The 20,921-nt window shown below is 35.2% G+C and overlaps 1 protein-coding gene across 11 annotated transcripts in view; it reads right to left on the reverse strand.

Moving 5' to 3' along the window:
• Nucleotides 1-284: 284 nt before the first annotated feature.
• CBLB (Cbl proto-oncogene B) overlaps nt 285-20,921 on the reverse strand; it is a 214,548-nt gene continuing 193,911 nt past the window's right edge. For all 11 annotated transcript variants that reach the window (XM_045851235.1, XM_045851236.1, XM_045851242.1 and 8 more), the window contains 2 exons: nt 17,800-17,919; nt 285-3,996 (listed from right to left, as the gene is read on the reverse strand). In XM_045851235.1, the coding sequence (XP_045707191.1) occupies nt 3,737-3,996; nt 17,800-17,919 (380 nt within the window). In that variant the 3' untranslated portion in view covers nt 285-3,736. The remainder of the gene's footprint in view (nt 3,997-17,799; nt 17,920-20,921) is intronic.

Consider the following 20,921-nt stretch of genomic DNA (forward strand, 5'->3'; position numbering starts at 1 on the left):
TGTTCACCAGGAATGATCAATTATGTGGTATGACATCCTTCAGCCTTTCCCAGATATGTTATTTTTTTACCCAGAAGCTTAATATAACTTTGACTTTCAGTTCTAAGACATGGAGTGGCTTATCTATGCAAATATCTTAAAATGATATGGGATAGTTACTCTGCATTACTTTGTCCAGTTAGCTTTTAAATGTCTTTTGCTTAACATGAAGAAGAAAAAATACGACATAAAATGCTCTGAAAGAAATGTCTGTGTTCATTTGAAAAAAAAATACCAACTCAGTATTTAGTTAACATTCATTTTATAAAATACCTTAAAAGAACAGATAAAGTACTTGAGTTTACATAATAACCAGAATTGAAAAAAGGATAAAATATAAATTAATTGAACACATAACTATTTTGTCACATTAGACAAATTTTTAAAAGGCATTTAAAAAATAAAATAGTAATTGGGAAGAAAACCATTCACTCTATTTCTGTCTTTTTCTGGAAACTTTTCCTAGAAGCACTAAAATTCCAGGTTAACAGGCAGTACCTGTATTGTTGAAAACATACTGTAATTTGCTTCCAAATCTGTCAGCTTAAGAGAAAAAAATTAAAATTTCAACCAGGTTAGATAATTCAGTGCAAATTAAAGCTTCAAGTTGAAAATCCGAGAGGAAACAATGTCCAAACTGTAGGAAATACTTCTGGGGTTAAAAAAAGGGAAAATTCACATTATAAAGAAATCTTTGCAAGTGTTCTTGTGTGAAATGTTTACAGATGGGCCCTTTGAAGTTGCAGTTGGGGTCTATTAAGACTATTTGCAATGTGAGCAAGGAGAAATGGTTACAGAAGGGCTTAAAGGTCATCTTTGTGGAAGGAAGTTCAAGTTCACCATAAGCACTGCTCTGATTCAATTCCAAAAAAATTGGCCAGGATATTACAGACACTGAGAAGAAATGAGTTTATGGAGAATACTTTACTTCACTATCATTGAGGATAAATTATTTTACTCCCAGGACACATTGGGGGATGGGGGAAAGGAGAGCTAATGTTGTGTTAATTATTAGGGCTAAAAAATAGCATAGAGGCTAAAAAAACATACTATCAGGTCTTAAGAAATGGGAGGAATGTCTAACTTTTTTGGATCACAGTGAAATCAAGTTGGGATCATTACCAACCATTAATGGGCAGTTATTTTTATAAATACAGATATTTGCATTTAATTATTTTCTCAAACATTTTTCTTGGAGTTTGATAAGCCACAGGTAATAAGTAGCAGTGGGTTTTTTATGAGAGCGTTTGATGTATTTTCCCCTTTTCCATTCCATGCTGTATAAGTTTTCATCCATTCTTTTTAATGATAAAACCAATGGTTGCTATTGCATACAAGATGCAGAGATTTTGGTGGAGGCTAGTAAGTTTTCTTTGCAAAATAGATTTAAAATTTTTTTCAGGTCTAAATTTAGTATTATTACCATCAGTCACTTCTTTTTTTTCTAATTCGCACTTGAAATTTTCTGATTATTCCACAATTGTTTGAATAAGAATGTACTATGTTCTGACATGTGTATTGCGCATCCTTCCCTAATCTATTAAGTCTGTCATAACAATGTCATCACAATGAAGTCGCAACCTTCAGATTTTAGACCTACAATCAGCAAGTCATAAACAAGCCAAAATATACAGTGCTATCCCAATGTGACATCAGAAACTGATCAAACAACTGAGAAACCACAATGACATAACATGGAGTTCACAAAGCAATGGAGAACTGGCCAATATAATTTTAAAAAGTGTAGAAAAACTGTAGTCATATACCTAACTCATAGGAAGAACAGCTAAGGCAAGTTAAGAATTCCCTTCCAGGGACATTAATCAACTCAGCATTACCTGAAGAAATTAAAACATGAGCACAAACTATCCAGGCCTGTGACTCAAGTACCTCATATCATGACAGCGAAATAGTCAGGTAAGGCAGGTGTTACTTTGCAAAGGAATGTGTTAGTTCTCCCCCCAGGTCGACTCGGGACTACACGAGTCCATAGGATCTGCAGATGACTGGTCACATCCTTTCAAGTCCTGAAGAGAGGTTCACCATCACATGTGCCTTCCTACATCACACGGTGTGTGAAGTTAAGGAGCGGGAGAGACATGCCCAGTCCTGCAGTCAGGTGGCACTTAGAACACCTTCCATGGGTTCTGCTGGTTTGCACAGACCAGGTTTTGTCTTATTTCTCCACTAACTTTTCATTAGGAAAGAAAAAAAAAGCAGATTGCCTGAAAATTCTGAAGACTTGGTGGAAACCTTCCAGGCTTTTTCCATCCAAGAGACTTTTATGATCAAATGCACAGATAAAACAAATCATTATACTAAAATCAGCCTGTAAGTTTGTGCTTTAAAAACAGTGCCAAGCACATCATAGGTGCACAATGAATATTTGTAGTTATTAAAAGTATTAACACGGTTTCTGAAGAACGAACCTCCATTTTCCAAATAAGGCAACATTATAAAATTTCTTTCACCTGACTGGATGGAGCTATGTGAAGCAATGAATGAATCTACAAATTACATATGATGAACTGTAATTTGATGACAGAAAGAAAATTACTAAGGATTTTGAAAAAAAAAACAAAAACAAAAACAAACATTGCCACAGTAGCATTAGCACTTAACAGTGCATCAAAGGTTTAATGTTTCCACTGCAAAATGACCTGGTTCCTAAATCTGGTAGGTACCAGAGTGTAATCACTCAAATAGGAAACGAACTCTGTTCTACTTGGGAGAGGTACGACCACACAATTTTATCTGAAAATTATTAATATGTTTCAGGGAGACAGCCCCCTCGTTCAGCATGCCTCAGAGTAACGCGGGCACATGTACTAGGGGCCGCATTATGGAACTTCCATGCAGCATCGTCATGTGCAAGTGCAGTTCCCCGCATCTGCAGCGGTTGCTTTCTGAACGTTTAGGTGTTTACAGTTGTGACACCCCCAGGGTGACAAAGATGAGAGTGTGGAAGATTACAGATCCCAGAAATTACACTACAAAGGGAAGCTCCTCTGTATGATATGAAAACACCTTAGAAAAGGCAGCTTACTGAAAAAAATAAAATGTTTTATACATTCAGATTTTCCCCATCTCTCAACAGCGATGATTTCCAAAAAAAAAAGACTCAGTAGTGAAGGCCACACACTTTTTTTTTGCATTAATTTGATACGTTGAAAATCAGAACCTTTAAAGCATCTTGTAAATGGGAGAGATGAGATCGGTGGGGGTGGAGGCGTGATGGGAGAGACCAACGGGAGTATGAGACTGAGCTGTGCCACACGTGGACGGCACGGGAGTGGCGGGAAGTGTTACAGCAGACCTGACCACTCTCAAAGGGTCCGTCAAGAACACAGTACAAGTATCAACAAAACAAAACTAAAAACAAACTGCAACTTCGCCAACTTGTAAACGAGGAAAAGCATTTCACAGATTTGAAGTTCAAGGGAAGTAAACGTCTTTAAATTATTTTTGTCAGTTCAACCCTGATTTAAAAGTATGGCTAGCAAAAACAAGGAAGCCGCAGCCGTCAATGTCCTGAGCACACAGCCGTCTTCTGAGAAGCAGCCCTTTCCAGCCTCTCTCAAAACGCCAAGTGAGGACAAGACACCTTCCTTCTTAAATTACACCGCACTTCTCTGCTTTCCACACTCCTGGAATATGCACCGCTTGCTTTCCATTTGGGTGTCGACAGTCCCGGCTGCTATAGATTCAGGCGTGGGCAGACTGGAGGGGGGAAGGCAAATTCTCGGAGAATGCTACGGGCCACTTCGACATTATTCTGGGCTATCTCTAAGGCTCTCTTCACCTCTTCAAATGCATACCCCTCTCCCATTAGTTTTGCAATTTTTGCATCAACATTTTCCAATGCTGCTTCAGGCCCATGGGGTTTTCTGTGGTGAATTTCTGGTGCAGTCCTGCGGGGTCGTGGTTTAGGAGGTCTGGCTGGTGCTTGTGAACCATCTGTGTAGATTTTAAAGAGAAATACCATTTAAATGATGAGATAAGAGACATAACAACATTAGTATGATCACCTTGTTTTATATGAAAACCTATCTTTCATTACCTCTATAAATAAATGTTTGTTTTTTTCATTTTTATACACCACTGTAGGATAGGTTATATGATCCCCATTCTGAACATTAGAAAACTGAGGTAGAATGTGCTAAAAATTTAACTGAGGAATCAACACTCATTTATTTCCACTTTCCACATCTTATTTTTCAAGACTTATGAAATAAGAGATACAGAAGAAAAAAAACACTGTCTGAAAAAGACAGTTTTCACTTTGGCAATACAGCTTATCTGTCTTCACTGTGGTGGAGGAGGTATCTTGGCAAGTTTCTAGTAGATGAGACTCGGCTACAAACTCACAGACACTCCTCACAGAACACTCCTACCAGGTCCTCCATCCTACCCACGTCCCAGCAGAGCCGCTCTGAGAAACATGCTTTGTATGGTCTCTGCCTGATTTTTCAACTTAATAATACTCTAAAGTGATGCGTTACTGATCCCAGGGAGGGAAATAAGAAATGTAGATGCTTTGTCTACTGTTTGTCAATAGGTTGAACAGAAACACTTTGCTCAAATACTTTATACAGTTTCTAACACAGGAAGTTTTGCTTGAGAAAAAGCTAAGCCCCCTGAAACATCAGCAGGGGCAACTGGGTTCCAGATCAGTTTCTCAAAGTTAAACCAAGTGACATTGGTGTCCATGAGTGGCAAGTAACTTTATTAAGAGAAAAGGACATTAATTACACACCACTACCCCATACAGATATCATAGGGCATTGGCTAACAACTTAAGAGGGCACTTTTTCCATGGAATTCCATATATCTGTGTTTGGTACTTTAATTCAGAAGCCTAGATTTTTAAAAAGATTAAAATAGAAATTGTCAAATTTATGCCATGAAATACAATATGGATTAACACTACATAGACATCAACCTTTATTTAATTTTCTTCATAGACCACATACAAATGCCAAATGATAAATCCAAGGACATAGGTAAGTGAGTGAGGAAGGTGAGCCTAGAACCACACACCCCCGGCCTGTGGTCCCCATCCTGGCCCTCCTGCTCTCTGCTGTCTGGCCAATTCCCCCATGGCTTCGGGGGGTTCTGCAAATGGATATTTTCAATAGTATAAAATCTAAATCATAAAAATTACCTAATACTTTATTTCATATTTTTCTAAGTATGATACCTTCATATTTTTCTAAGTATGATATTTTTCTATGAGAAGATAACTTGTGAAAAAATCATCCTAGTCACAATTCTGGTACTATCTATAACATTCACAAAATAAAAGCATACGGGATGAAAATATCTGGTTCCACACTAGATTGGATTATAGTCTTATTTTTAATTTCCTCTTTCTTACAGGATAATACTCAGTTTGAAAAAAATTAGTAGATAAAACTTATAAATATAAAAACACATTAATTTTGTTTCTTGCTAAGTCCATATTGTTTCTTGTTGTAACTAAACATCTCAAATTATTGTGGTCTGCTAAACTGCATTTTTTACTGTTTTGAGGTTCCATTTATTTTTCTATTAAGTTTTTCCATTATGTCATGCAGAGATGAACAATAAATTATATTTTGCTTCTAATCATTTCCAAAAAACTATTAGAAATTCTAGCAAGCCTTCCTTTAATCAATGACCACAGAATTCATACACTGAAATCTTGTCTGTAGTGATTAACTGAGAAAAGTCCTAGAAAAATCAACTCTAAATTCCTTCTTTTCTACTGGTAATTTTCTAAAGTTTTTTTCTAATATTGTTGTTTTGTTTCCATCCAAACTACAGAGAAGGGCACCTGAATGTCGAGCCTCTGTGCGCAGAACAGCAGGCTGTGTGTGCACTGCCACCGTGGATGGGCCAGAGACAGGGTGGCTGGGCCTGAGGTATTAAGATTTAGAACTTTGCATTTAACAAACCTGTGTACAATGTCTCTGATCTTGATGGATGGCCCTAAAGAAGATGGCACCTATTAGAAACTCCAAGAACCCATCGGCTCTGTGAAGCTTCTATAAAGAATACTGGCCGAATGTAGTGGAATTTAGATGACTAATTTTATTTAAGAGAAAGCTATTTGCTTAAAAATAAATGGTAAACAGAATCTAGAAAACCTAAATTAGCAGGGAAAAATACTCATGACGATTAAATCAAATTTCTAGTTAGAGTAGTGAAAGTATCTCTCATTCTGGAATTGGCATTTTCTTGGTACACAAAATATATTTGCAACATCAAATAGAGAAAATGATTCAAACAACCTCTGAAGGGAATCAGGATAGATTTTAAAGGCATTTTAATAAAAATAAAACCTTCCTAAAGCAAACTTTTTTTTCAATAGATGGATTTCCCTTTTAAATCCAGAACTCATTTAAACCTAGTCCTCATTGCCTTAACTAAAAATGTATTTCCACTGAACAGTGCTGACGTCTCTTCAGAACCCTACAAGTGCTCAGAGGTTGAACTGTGTCGCGTATTAGGGCCTACATACAGAAGTGAAATGGAATCTATGTTGCAACATTTTGCGACCTGCTGCATATAAATTTCTACTTATCACTGAACATTTATTTAATTTTGATTATCTTAATTTTTTGTTTGACTGTTTTGGTCAGATGCTTTTGAGGGACTTTGATTTAAGCAATTTTATAATTCTCACTCTCCAAATCCACCCTTGAGTCTCCATTTTTAGATTTGTTATTTATCCCTTCTCAGTCAGGTAGTATGTGAATTAATGTAATGTTTAGTGTATATGCTGAGGAGACCATTAAAAAGATAGGACAATGAGTTCACATTTATAACGATCAATGCTATACTGAAAGCAGCAATTACTGTATTTTAAGAGGAATGTCAGTGAGGTGTGGACAGAACAAAAACAGAATTTGTTGAGTGCATAATTTTACAGAAAGCTTTTGGGCAAGATCTTAACAAGATCTGTTACAACCTGAAAAGTGTAAGCTGTTGTAAAAAATAAAAAAGAGGTAGACCATTTCCATGCTGGTCATTAGAACAAATCTCTTAAAACTAATCCCTCTTTTGACACATATCTTCCCAAAGCTTATAAACAGCCTTCACTGCCCCTACTTGTTTTTTCCCCCCACAATGTCTAATAGTGGGAGACTCCAACTCCCTAGTCACTTTATATGTGTGGGTAATAGAGGGAAGCAGTGTCGCAGGTTTGATTCCCAGTCAGGGTACATACCTGGGTTGCAGGCCATGACCCCCAGCAACCGCATATTGATGTTTCTCTCTATCTCCCTCCCTTCCCTCTCTAAAAATAAATAAGTAATTTAAAAAAAAATAGAGGGAAGTGATGAAACAAGATAAAATTATCTCACAGTTCCCAAGGTATTCTATTGTAGTTTGGGAGTACATGCCTATGGATTTTTACCAACTCTATGGGAACTTTTGTACCTGAATAAACGTCACCCTTAAAAACAGGTATTGGAACGGCATGTGTTTATTCTAGTGCTGTTGTCCATGCTCAAGGTATTTTTCAACTCCTGTGAGTAATGGCAACGATAGTGAAGTAAGTGCAAGGATGTATGGATATAAATAGTACTTTTTCCTAGAGCACCAGTTTTACTCAAGGATGAGAGATTGTTAGTATTTTTTAATACTGAACTGAATACAGATATATCAAGGAATAAAATGCACAATTTGCACATTTTTTGAGATAAATGAGACTCTGAAGCAATTTCCTACACGTGATCATCCACTTTTAGTTACAGCCTTAGTTGCCATGTTGTTCAGAGTTAACCATTTAGGTGTGGAGAAAGATTTGAGAAGCACTGACTTAGGGGGAAATCTTGATTTAATTTCCATTTTCTGAGCCTATTAAAGAGCAAAGAGACATAAAAAGAAGTCCGGGATGGCTGGATGGCATGGGAATTAGCCTGACAACAGCACAATTAGAATAATCCCTTGAGTGACTGCTGTACATAGTGCATTTTAAATGTGACACTATCAACCCCAACAGGCCAAAAATTGATCCTCGAGGGACAAAGAATGATCTTAGATCCTGTAAGGGTTTGTGGCCCTCCAAAGAGCCACAGTGCACAGAAATATGTCACAAATCTGTGGTAATAAACTTCCAGTGTTGTGGAGGGGGGGCAGGATTGAATAGGGGAAAAAAAGGCCTAAAAAGGCCTTTAGGTTATTTAAAAAAGAAAAGGTGAGAGACACCGCTGTGTGTCTGCATCCAAAGGAGAGGATGGTACCTCTACCTCAGTGGCTACAAACTATTTTACCATGAGAGGCCCTTATGTTTTCCTTCATTATCTAAACTTTGGTGAGTTTTTTTTAGTCCATATTTGGAAAGATGTGTCTAATAAGTAACCGTCAATGTTAATGACTACATTTTCTTACTTTCTGTTATATTGTCTTACTTAACAATAACTACAACACCAAAGTTATATACTTAACAATAACTACAACACCAAAGTTATATATTTTTAGACAGAAAACCCATGTAATGTCAGTTTTCTTGCATAAAAAGTGTCCATATTACCCAAAGCAATCTGTAGATTCAACACAATTCATATTAAGATTCCAATGACGTATTTCACAGAACTAGAACAAATATTTCAAAAATTTATATGGAACCTTAGCAACAGCAATTTTGAGAAAAAAATAACAAAGCTGGAAGAATCATGCTGCCTGATAGCAAAATATGCTACAAGGCCATAGTAATCAAAACAGCTTGGTACTGGCATAAAAACAGACACATAGACAACAAAACAGAGAGCCCAGGAATAAACCTACACCTTTACAGCCAATTTGTTTGACAGAGGAAGCAAGCACATACAATGGACTAAAGACAGTTTATTCATTAAATGGTGCTGGGAAAATTGGACAGAGAAGTGCAGGAAAAAAAGCTTCAGATTTCCTTTGCTATTTACAGGTCTGAGCTGCTCAGAGATCTAAGATGGGGAAACACTGGTTTTGCAGATACACGAAGCATAGAAAGCACACAATGCTTAGCTTCGTAAGGTCGGGTGAAAAATGATCAGAATCCCTAATACAATTTTACAATTCTAATACCCTCTTCCATCTCTTTGTCATTGATGCTATTCCTTCACTACTATCTTTATTGGATTTTCACACTGGGCATCTCCAAACTCTCTTTAACAGTTGTTGTATGCACGCACAATTATTTTTTATTTTTCAATCACAGCTGACAAACAATATTGTATTAGTTTCAGGTGTAAAACATAGTGGCTAGACATTTGTGTAACTTATGAACTGATCGCCCTGGTATGTCTAGTACCCAGCCAACACCATAGTCTGTTTCCTAAGCTGTACTTGACATCTCTATGGCAAGTTGCACTTCTGAATCCCTTTGCCTGTATCCCTGCCCCCTCATATGCAAACCATATGTTTGTTCTCTGTATCTGGGAATTTGTTTCTCTTTCATTTGTTCCTTTATTTTGGTTTTTAGGTTCCACATATTAAGTGAAATCATATGGCATTTGTCTTTCTCTGTATGACATATTTCACCTAGCATAATAACACTAGGTCCACCCATGTTATTGCAAATGGCAAGATTTCATTCACTTTTATGGTTGAGTCATATCCCATTGTGTATACATCCACATCTTACCTATTCTTCTGTCAATGGGCTCCTTCATATCTTGACTACTGTAAATAACCCTGCAATGATCATAGGGGTGCAAGTCTTTTTGAACTAGCATTTCGATTTCTTCAGACAAGTACTCAGAAGTAGAAATACTGGGTCATGTGTTGGTTCCATTTTAAATTTTCTGAGGAAGCTCCTTAGGATTTTCTATAGAGAATGGACCAATTTACAATCCTGACAAAAAAAAGTGCACAAGGGTTCCCTTTTTTCCCCACACCCTCACCAACACTTGGTTGTTGATTTATTGGTGATAGCCATTCTGACAGGCATGAGATGATATTTCATTGCAGTCATAATGGACATTTCCCCAATGATTAGTAATGGTGAGCATTTCATTTGTCTGTTGCCTATCTGTATGTCCTCCTTGGAGAACTGTCTATTCAGGTCCTCTGCCCATGTTTTGAAAACCTGATAAAATTCATCAGTGAAGCCAGCTGGTCCACGGTGTTTGCTGGGAGTTTTTTTGATTACTGCTTTGATTTTGTTAGTAGTACCAGTCTGTTTGGATTTTCTGTTTTCCCTAATTTGGCGTTAGAAGATTTTGTTTCTGGAATTTATCTATTTTTTCCAGGTGTCCAATTTTATTGAATATAATTTTCTGTATTACTTTCTTATAATCCTTTGTATTTCTGTGGTGTCTGTTATTACCCCTTTAATTTCTAACTTTATCTATTTGGGTTGTCTCTTTTTTTTTTTTCCTTGATGAGTCTGATTAATGGTTTATCAATATGGCTTATGTTTTCAAAGAACCAGCTCTTGGTTTTATGGATATTTGTATGTTTTTTAAAAGACCATTTAGTTTATTTCTGCTCTGATATTATTTTCTTCATTCTACTCACTTTGGGCCTTGTTCTTCTTTTCCTCCTTTCTTTAGGTACAAGGTTAAATGGTTTGAGGTTTTTTCATGTTTCTTGAAGTAGGCCTGTACTGCTATTAGTTCCCCCTTAGAACTGCTGTGAAGCTGTGTTTCATACATTTTGGGCCATTGAGTTTTCATTTTCATTTGTCTCCAGGAGTCTCTTGATTTCTTGCTCAATCTCATTGTTAACCCATTCATTGTTTAGTAGCATATTATTTATCCTCCACATGCTTGTGTGTTTCTCCAGTTTTCAATTGATTCCTAGTTTTGTATCACTACAATAGAAGATGCTTCATTGGACTTTAGTCTTTTGCAATTTATTGGAACTTGTTTTGTGGCCTAACATGGGTCTATCCTGAACAATGTTTTATGTGCATTGAAAAGAATGTATCTTCTTATGTTTTTGGATGAAGTGTCCTAAAAATATCCTTTAGGTCCTTTGGTATGATGTCTCATTTAAGCCCACCATTTCTGTCTGGATAATCCACTGATGTCAGGGTGATGTTCAAGTTCCCTACTATTGCTATAGTACTGCTAATCTCTACGTTTATGTTCTTTTTTTAAAATAGATATCAGAGTATTTTTTAATATTTTATTTATTTATTTTTAGAGAGAGGGGAAGGGAGAGAGAAAGAGAGGGAGAGAAACATCAATGTGTGGTTGCATCTCACATGTCTCCAACTGGGGACCAGGCCTGCAACCCAGGCATGTGCCCTGACTGGGAATCAAACCAGCAACACTTTGATTTGCAGGCCAGCACTCAATACACTGAGCCATGCCAGCCAGGGCTACATTTATGTTCTTTATATTTACTTTATTAGTTGCAACCATATGATATGTGTAGATATTCACAAGAGTTATAACTTCTTGTTGAATTGTTCCCTATATCATTAAGGAATGCCCTTCCTGTCTCTTGTTACAGCCTTTGTTTTAAAGTTTGTCTGATAGATGTATTGCTACCCCAAGTTTTTATTCCCAGTTGCATGAAGTATCTTGTTCCATCCCCTTACTTCCAGTCAGTGTGTCTTTTGATCTGAAGTGGGTCCCTTGCAGGCAGCATAACATACAGGTCTTATATCCATTCACCCACCCTGTGTCTTTTGATTGAAGCGTTTAGTTCATTTACATTTAAAATAATTAATAGTTAAGGAGTTAGTGCTAGTTTTTTGTTTTCTGTTTTTGTAGTGTTCTCTGTTCATTTCTTATTTGCTTTTCAGTCTTTTACATTGCTGCCTAATTTCTATAGTGTTGTGTTTGGTTCTTTTTATTTCTTGTTTATCTCATAGATTTTTGGTTTATGGTTACTATGTGCTTCATCTATAACAAGCTGTGTTTATAGCAATACATTTGAAGTTGATGGTTGCTTAAGTTTGAATACATTCTAAAATCACTATCATTTTTATTCATCCATACATACTTATGTTTTGTCACTATTTTTTACTTCTTTTATGCATATATTTGTGCGTATCCCTTAATTTGTTTGCACATAATATTTCTACTTTTGTCCTTTAACATTTATACTAGCTGTATAGTTGGTAGATCTACTGTTTTTCCAGTTTAGAAATTACTAGGTGGAGATTTTTCAGGGAGTTTTTTCTTTGCTATGTTTTATATGTAATTTTCTACTTAAATAATTCACATTAACATTTCTTATAATAATAGTTTAGTGATGATAAATTCCTTCAGCATTTTCTTGTCTGGGAAAGAATGTCCCCATCTATTCTCAGTTACAGCCTTGCTGGGTAGAATAATCTTTGTTGTCGGCCTTTGCTCTTTCATATTTTGAATATTTCATGCCACTTTCTTCTGGCCTGAGAAATTGCTGTTGACAAATCAGCTTTTAATCTTTTGGGAGTTCCTTGTACATAACTGCTTTTCTCTTGCTACTTTTAAGATTGTTTTCTATGCAAGTACTAACCAGGCCCAACCCTGCATAGCTTCTGGGATCCGATGAAGTTGGGAGTGTTCAAGGTGGAATGCAGGGAGAGTAATGGGGGAAAAATGGAGACAACTGTAATTGAACAGCAATAAAAAATATAAAAGTTACATTCTAATATTCTAAAAATAAAAAGTATAAGCATTTGGATACTTAAAAAAAGTTTTTTTGTCTTTAATTTTTGGCATTTTAATTATGATGTATCTTGTTGTGGTCCTCTTTGAGGGATTCTCTGCACTTCATGAATTTGTATGTCTATTACTTTCACTAGCTTAGGGAAATTTGGGGGCATTATGTCTTCAAACAGATTGTCAATCCTTTGCCTGTGTGCACACTCACTCTCTGTCTCTCTCTCCCTCCTTCTGGTACCCCTATAGTATGAATGTTGGTATGCTTAAGCTTGTCCCAGAAATCCCTTAAATGGCTTACTTTTTAAAAGTCTTACTTTAAAGAAAAGATTTTGTTTATTTTTAAAGAGAGGGAAGGTAGCAAGAAAGGCAGAGAAATGTTGATGTGCAAGAGAAACATCTATCAATTGCCTCTGTACTCCTTAACGGGGGGCCTGGTCCTCAAACCCCAGGCATGTGTCCTGACCAGGAATCAAACTGTGGACCTTTCAGTGTGTGAGACATTGCCCAACCCACTGAGCCATACCAGCCAGGCCTCTTTTTTCTCTTTGCTGTTCTGACTGGGTGTTTTTCACTAGCTTGTCTTCTACATGGCTTTCATCCCCTACCTCATTTAATCTTCATTTCAGTTATTGCATTCTTCATTATGACTGGTTCTTTATTGTTCTGTCACCTTGTTGAGGTTCTCATTAAGTTTATCTGCATGTGCGATTTTTTAAATTTAATTTTGGCTTCGCTACTGGTGCAATGACTACATTAACTTTGCTAAAAACAAACATAAATAAATCAGTGCGTAGGTTACTGATAAAAGAACTGATTCAAACCCTACCAAATTGATACTAGCTGTGAAGACTTTGGTTAAATCACTAAACTTTGTTGTATTGTACTTTCTTCCATAAGTTGGCATTAAAGTACTTATTTAAGATTGGCTGTGAACCCTGGCTGGCGTAGCTCAGTGGTTTGAGTGCGGGCTGTGAACCAAAATATCGCAGGTTTGATTCCCAGCCAGGGTACATGCCTGGGTTGCAGGCTATAACCCCCAGCAACTGCACATTGATGTTTCTCTCTCTCTCTCTCTCTATCTCCCTCCCTTCCCTCTCTAAAAATAAATAAAATCTTAAAAAAAAAAAAAAAGATTGGCTGTGAGGAATAAAATTATGTCTTAAGCTATATTATATGGTAAATTTACATTTACTTATATTTTAAAATTATATTAATATAAACTACTTAACCTAATAATATATGATATGAAATATGATACATAGCTACATAAATTATGTTATATATTGTTTCTCTCATATATAATCTACATGTTTGCATTTAAAATACTTAGCATAACATTTGGCTCATAGTATGTGATTAACAAATTTTAAATATCATTATTTTATACAATCTGAGACATAAACTCTAAACTTAATAGTTCTGTGACAACACTTGGGATGGACATCAAGACTTTTAGACTAAAGATATTCTCAACTATATCTGAGAATTAAATGACAAAAATAATAGAAATTTAATTAAGGCATAAAAGAAATCTGAAATATTGAGTTGGCCAAAATGTCCATAAAATAAAAGACACATTTTTCATTTTAACCAAAAACTTGATTAATTTGGATAGTTTGAATATGTCAGCTATCTCCCACTATTGGCTTCTAGTGGGTAGAGGCCAGGGGTGCTGCTAAACGTCTTCCAATACATAAGACAGCCCCACAGCAAAGAATTATTTGGCCAAAATGTCCCTAGTACCAAGAAACTTCGCAAACCACTTCTGACACATTTGATCAGTCACAGCACCTTCTCCATACACTGCACAAATCTTTGTGTTTCAGTTGTATTTTTACCTTTCTTGAAATGATAAAGCATTATACATGGAAAATGTTGCACATTTTCTTCCATCTTCAATATTAAGTTTTTTAAAAACTGCATGGTGATATGACAGTTGTCACAATACAATCTAACAAAATGGTTTTCAGTGAAGTTAAAGATAACTAAGCACTACTAGAGCCATCATATGGAAAAATCTAAACAAACTTTTTGGCCAACCCAATATATCATTACTAAGGCTGTGTTATTCTAAGTTGTATCAATTAATTCTGGAATTCAATTACACCATGAAATTGAATTGCTGCCACTAAACATACACTAATTTTAGATGGAGATGATTTAATACATAGTTTTCACTAAATTACAAATAAATAAAAAATCTTCACATATACTGTGGTAGATAATTATGATGGTTAAGGTTATGGCTATAACATACAATATTTTAATGGTTATTAAAGAGCATTCCTATAAGATTTATAAGAAGAAAGACTTCAGATTCTGTGGTAAGAAAAAAAATCAGGTAGACCAACTATGGAAACTATAACACTGCAATTTTCCTGTTGAAACACACAAAACTCTTACATACATAATTTATCTTAAAACATCACAACACAATCCCAACCATTCCAAATGAGATCTTAATGGAAATAAGTATAGAATATTTGGTCTTAATATAAAATTTATTCAATTCTCATTACGTTTCCTTTAAGCTAGTAAGGAAAAGCAGTATTGGAGTTAATTGCCTTCATAATGAAACCTCCTTAATTTTGTCTGTGTATTTGGCAATAAGGTCTTTTAGCAGTTACAAATATACTTCATAAAAGTTATGTGCTGAAATTACTGCATTATTTTCAAGTGTTGCCTTGAACTGCCTTCTACATACTAACAATATGAAAACTCTTAAGAGCTAATGCTGCACTGTCAGCAAAAGCACATCATCATTATGACTTTGTTGTTCTACTATAAGTTGGATTCCCTGAGTTTTTAAAGAATGATATTCAAACTATAGCTAAGTATAACAAAGAAAAGCAAAGTGTAAAATGTGTAAACACTCAAACATAGCTAATAATAGGCATGAACATATGAATAACATAACCATGTGAAGAAATAAGCAGATTATAAGCAAAAAAAAAAGTTTGCCCCATATGCAGGCTGGTTAAATCCACTGATTACTGATTAACTACCACTAACTATCAATTGTTACATTTGAAATACTTTAGCCCTGGTGTGGCTCAGTAGATTGACTGTCCACCTTCAAACCAAAGGATCACCAGTTCAATTCCCAGTCAAGGCACATGCCTGGGTTGCAGGCCAGATCCCCAGTGGGGGGAGTGCAAGAGGCAATCACACGTTGATGTTTCTCTCCCTCTCCTTCCCTTCCCCTCTCTCTAAAAATAAATAAAATCTTTAAAAAATATTTTAATCCTCCCCCCCCCCAATTTTTATAATTTTCGTAAATATTTGGAAGGTTCTTTGTACGTGTAGATATGCATATACATGCATACATCCATTTTAAATAACTGGATAAGGAACATAGTTTTACATAAAATTTTACTTTACAATTCTTTAGAAACAGACTTTGCATAGAAATCTTACAATAAGTCACTATCAGTCATTTAGATCACCACAAAGACAAGAGAAAATTAAATTATAACACACAGCAACTATATCAGAATCCTGAACAGTCATTCTAAAGAGCCTTAATAAAAGCACATTATTGAAAAATAAAAGTTACTGAAGTCCTAAAGAAACAGAGCATCCGGTCTCAAATTCCTGATGGAAACACCTAATCCAGAAGGCAAGCCCAAGCCCTCTGCTGGAGTACAATTAACAAGTGACAGCATGGTAGCCCTCTGGGCTGCATGTGAGCAAATATCTTGTTGGAAAAAGTGGCTTATTTTCTGTGGTTTGACCTTGTTTGTAAAGAGACTATAGGGAGTGTATTAAAATATTTGATGTTACAGCTAGCTGAAGCTCTCTGAATAATAATCAGGACTATTTTATCACTCAGGTACAAGCCAGTTCAGGCTTCTGGTAAATGCCTATTTGGGGATATTTCTACAAGGTTTGTGACTCAAGGTTTATCCATACAATTTCTAGAGCAATGCTAATCAGAGTTCCCATGAGTTGAAATCATACATGTGAACGATGTTCCTCTGGGCTCGATAACACCCACATACTATAGAACAAACTGTAAAGAAGCTATGAAAACAGAGCATTTTGGTCCCAACTCTTCCCATAACTTGCGTATATATTTCTTTTAATCCAGAGTTGGAGGAACTGAATGTGTTATTTTAAATCAGTAATGGTGCTCTCCTCAAAGTTATATTTTAACATTATTTTCTTAAGGGATTTGCTTCCTTCTTTTTCCCAGAGGCTGTCAGCCATTGTCTTGCCCTCTTTTTGACACTCACACTTTTTCATCAATCTGGAAGTCCACTCTTTTGACTGAAACTACAGTGTTTTGATGGTTACCCATGGCTGTATCTGAAATCTTGGAAAGATCAGAATTGGTAAGAGCACTGACCAAAATTTGCAAAGGTTAATAAAATTTTCTGTTCTCCTGAGTTTTATACAAAGTGTTAAAACTTACAAAGCTACAGAAGGATTTCAACATCTCCCAAGCATGTTATAAAATATATAAGAATTACTGTGTTGTTAATTCTCAAAATCAGCTATTACTTAATTTGATTCAAAACTTAGAAAATATACGGCTATCACTAATAACAAATCTTCTGTAAACTGAGGTTTGAATTGTATAACAAAAACCTTGAAAAAGGATAAAAATCTAATAGGAAAAATTTCTGATGTTTGTAATTATGAGACAAAAATATTGTCATATTGCTCAAAATATGGGTTACAAGTATGGCTTGTATTTACTAAAATGGTATATACTAAGGGTATATCCTTCTAGTTACTGGCTGGCAATGAATCAGTGCATGGTGGCCCTAAATAAGCTATAAAACTAATAATTTGGTGCTAATATTAATTCTAAAGCGATTTCTTCCTTTAATGGAGAAATAAGAGAATGAGACATTACAATGTCTATACAGACTTTTCTCTTTTCCAGTATCTGGTAGGGCAAAAAAAAAAAAAAAAAAAGGATAGAGAATGAATAGATTTTGCATTAGAGAACATGCTTTACTGACTGATCAAAGATAATATTAAAGATAGAATTTTTCTTTCCCATGAGGTAATTTTATAGGCATTCCTCTTATAATACAAGCTTTATAAGCAAGTTGAAAAGGTGATAAAAATCCTTTCTTAGGCTGCCAGTGCTCATTAAATTACATAATGAATAAAAAGGTACTCCAAAAAGCACTTTATAAATGGAAGGTATTACTATTACTAATACTAGCCAACTCACCTGCAGATGAAGGAAGCTGGTCATACTCCTGTGATGTTCTATTGGACTTGACACTTTCCCCTGGCAACCTCCTCGCGGGAGGCAAAGGAACTTGGCCACTTGCTGGATCAAAAAAGGGATCTTAAAAATAAAGATAATTTTCAAATTAGAATGCCTTTCTCTGCTGGTTGACTAAAGGAAAAATTCTAGAAATTCTCTATAAAGATCTTACTTTTAGAAAATAATTTAGAAAACTAATTTCATAACTGATATTAACAACTTTTAATCTACCAGCATATTTTCTTTCTATCACTTGCTCAATTATATTCTTCCCATTTATTCTTAGATAATACATTCATACAAATTTTATATTTATATTTTCAGATCTTATTCAAAATTGTTGATAAAACTCCTAATTTTTATTTTCTGTCCCAATATTTCTTGTACAATAAATAGAAACTGTTGTAAAAGTAAAGAAAGAAAAAAAAGGGGTGTTGATTTTTTGTCTATAAGAATATTTGAAATAAGTTAGTCTCTCTCTAAGTAGTAGCAGGCAGTCTGTCAAGTGGAGTATACATTTGTGATTTCTGAGGATAGATGAATTTGTGTGTGTGAAATCTCCTGTACATACAAAGTGCTTTATAAAGTAACACTAGATTGCATATCCTATGTTAACACATTGTTTGCGGGTAGTTTTTATCGTGCACTCTACTACCAGTCAATATAAAACATATAAATATGTTTCCTGCATAAAATGTGTTAAGAATTGTTTGTTGTAACTGGCTCACTGAATAGTAAAATCGATTGTTAAAAGTTGTATTATTAGTAAGTTTTAAACATAGAGGAAAAATTTTTTGTCTTTACTACTTTGTCAGTGAGAGAGGGAACATCTGAAATAGTAAAAAATATAAATTATAGAGAAATTAAATTTTATTTTACTACTTCTAATGATATTTATTAACTGGAACTAAAGTCAGATAAAGAGATTTTGTCAATGCTACTATATCAAACTCTTAGGACCATAAACTTAACTGGTTTAAAATGAGTAGTGCATGGGTTTAATCCACAGAACTGATTCCTCTTCTGAGTGGATGAGAGTTACCTCTACAATATTTGGTTCACTGATGATTTTTTGCCACCACTTCCATCCGTCTCAGGCTCCTCTGGTTTCCTCTCTCATATTACTTACTTTTTTATCTGGCAGGTGCTCCAACAGTGCAGTAAGTTCTTTTGAGGTTAGAGACCTCATCTTATTCACACTGTTTGAATTTAATCTCCTAACACAAACATAATACCAAGAATGCTGCCAAGCAAGTGGTCTGGATTTCATAAATATTTACTTTTAACTACAAAAAGTAAATGCTGACAGATTGATTTTCCATGAATTCAAAACAAACCTATGAATTTCAATGACAAATCCATGAAATCTGAATTCCTCACATAAGGCTAAAAATGTAAATACTACAGACCTAATTATATCTCATTGTTTTAACTTCCATTTGAGTTTTTCATTCAGGATATGTAAGAGTTTGATTACTTAAGAAGGTAATACATGCTAATTTATACCAATTTTTCACTAGATAATGTAAGGCAAGAATTGAAGTCATTGATTATTTTTGCCCCTATTTGAGTACAATAATTATCCCCAGATTTGCTGGAGACTTTTTGACCTAAGCAAGGCTATTGAGCTTGCTTTCATTAATTTCAAGATTAAAATGAATCTTAGATTTTGAGCATTCAATATTTGAAGAGTTGGTGGTTCAGCGTCATTAATTTTGCTGAAACATTTTAGGAACATAAATCAAATTCCATGCAACTGTTAATCTTTGATTAGGAAGAGTAACCAAAGGAACCAAATATGGTAATTTCTGCATAAATTTAGAAATTTCCCAAGGATTTAGATATATTCAATAAAGTTTACTTTCAGTTCCTCTGCAATCTAAAACATCAATGATATAACAAGTTAGAGGAAAGACTATCTTTTACAATACATATACTTTTAAAATTTCCTTAGGGGTAATTTACAGGTTTGCCAGATATACATATGCTATTTCTAATAATCTATTTAAGGCCAACCATTAGATTCTGGATACACTGCAGAGCCATAAATAAAACACAAAATGTACAGTTGTATGATATTATTCTATTGAACTACCTCACTTAAAAAGTCACTAGATACACTAAAAATATTATCATAAAGTATAAAAATATTTATAGGTCAGTTCGGAACCACTACCATGCTCTGTCATGCTGAGTTTGCTACTTGTCAGGTATGGGGTAAACTGGGCTTTTATAGCAAGCTTGTGCAGGTGGAAGCATTCATGCTTCAATGGGAAGAGCTTTACAACACAATTACTACAGAGAGTACAATAATTAACTGTCTCCTGATAAGAAAAATTTGAAAAGCAATAAAGTTGTTAAAAATAACTCTTCAAATACTAATTACAGTAAAATTTTATATCCATACCTAGTATTAAAACATACAAATTGAAAATAGCATAGCCAATGTACCATTAAATAGTAATACATGTTTGAGAAATGAATGAATAAACATCATGGGATTAATTGATTATAGAAAGCAAAGTACGACTGCCTGTGATTTATAGTATATAATGCTAAATTTAAAATTAGTAATTATTTTAAAGATTATAAAATACTAAGGAAACACTAGAAGGAGAAGTTGGCCAATACAAAGAAGTGGGAAAGACTTCTGGTAAAGATGGCAGAGTAGGTAAACACTGTACTTGGCTCCTCCCATAACCACATCAAATTTATAACTAAATTATACAACCACCACCACTGTAAACCACCTAAAATCCAGTTGATGTCCTATAAGTAAAGATACAAAGAAGCCATGTGGAAACTGGGAGGAGGGATGGAGATGCAGAACAGGCAGATCCCACACTCACAGTGTGGCAGTGAAGAACTAGGAGGGATATCTCAGCTGCAGCAGTGTCTTGGGAGAGCAAGGGGTCCCACCCCACAACAAGCTCCCTAAACCAGTGCTCCAGTGCCAGAAAGAGGAGTCCAAGTAACATCTGGCTGTAAAGACCAGCAGGGATTGAATGTGAGAAAGAGGGAGGCTGAAGAACTACATGCTGTAGGTCTTAAAGGGCTTAGGCACAAACTCACTCACTCTGGGC

This window comes from Phyllostomus hastatus, unplaced genomic scaffold, assembly GCF_019186645.2.
Source record: "Phyllostomus hastatus isolate PE091 unplaced genomic scaffold, TTU_PhHast_1.1 phas_contig_86, whole genome shotgun sequence".
Classification (NCBI taxonomy): Eukaryota; Metazoa; Chordata; class Mammalia; order Chiroptera; family Phyllostomidae; genus Phyllostomus; species Phyllostomus hastatus.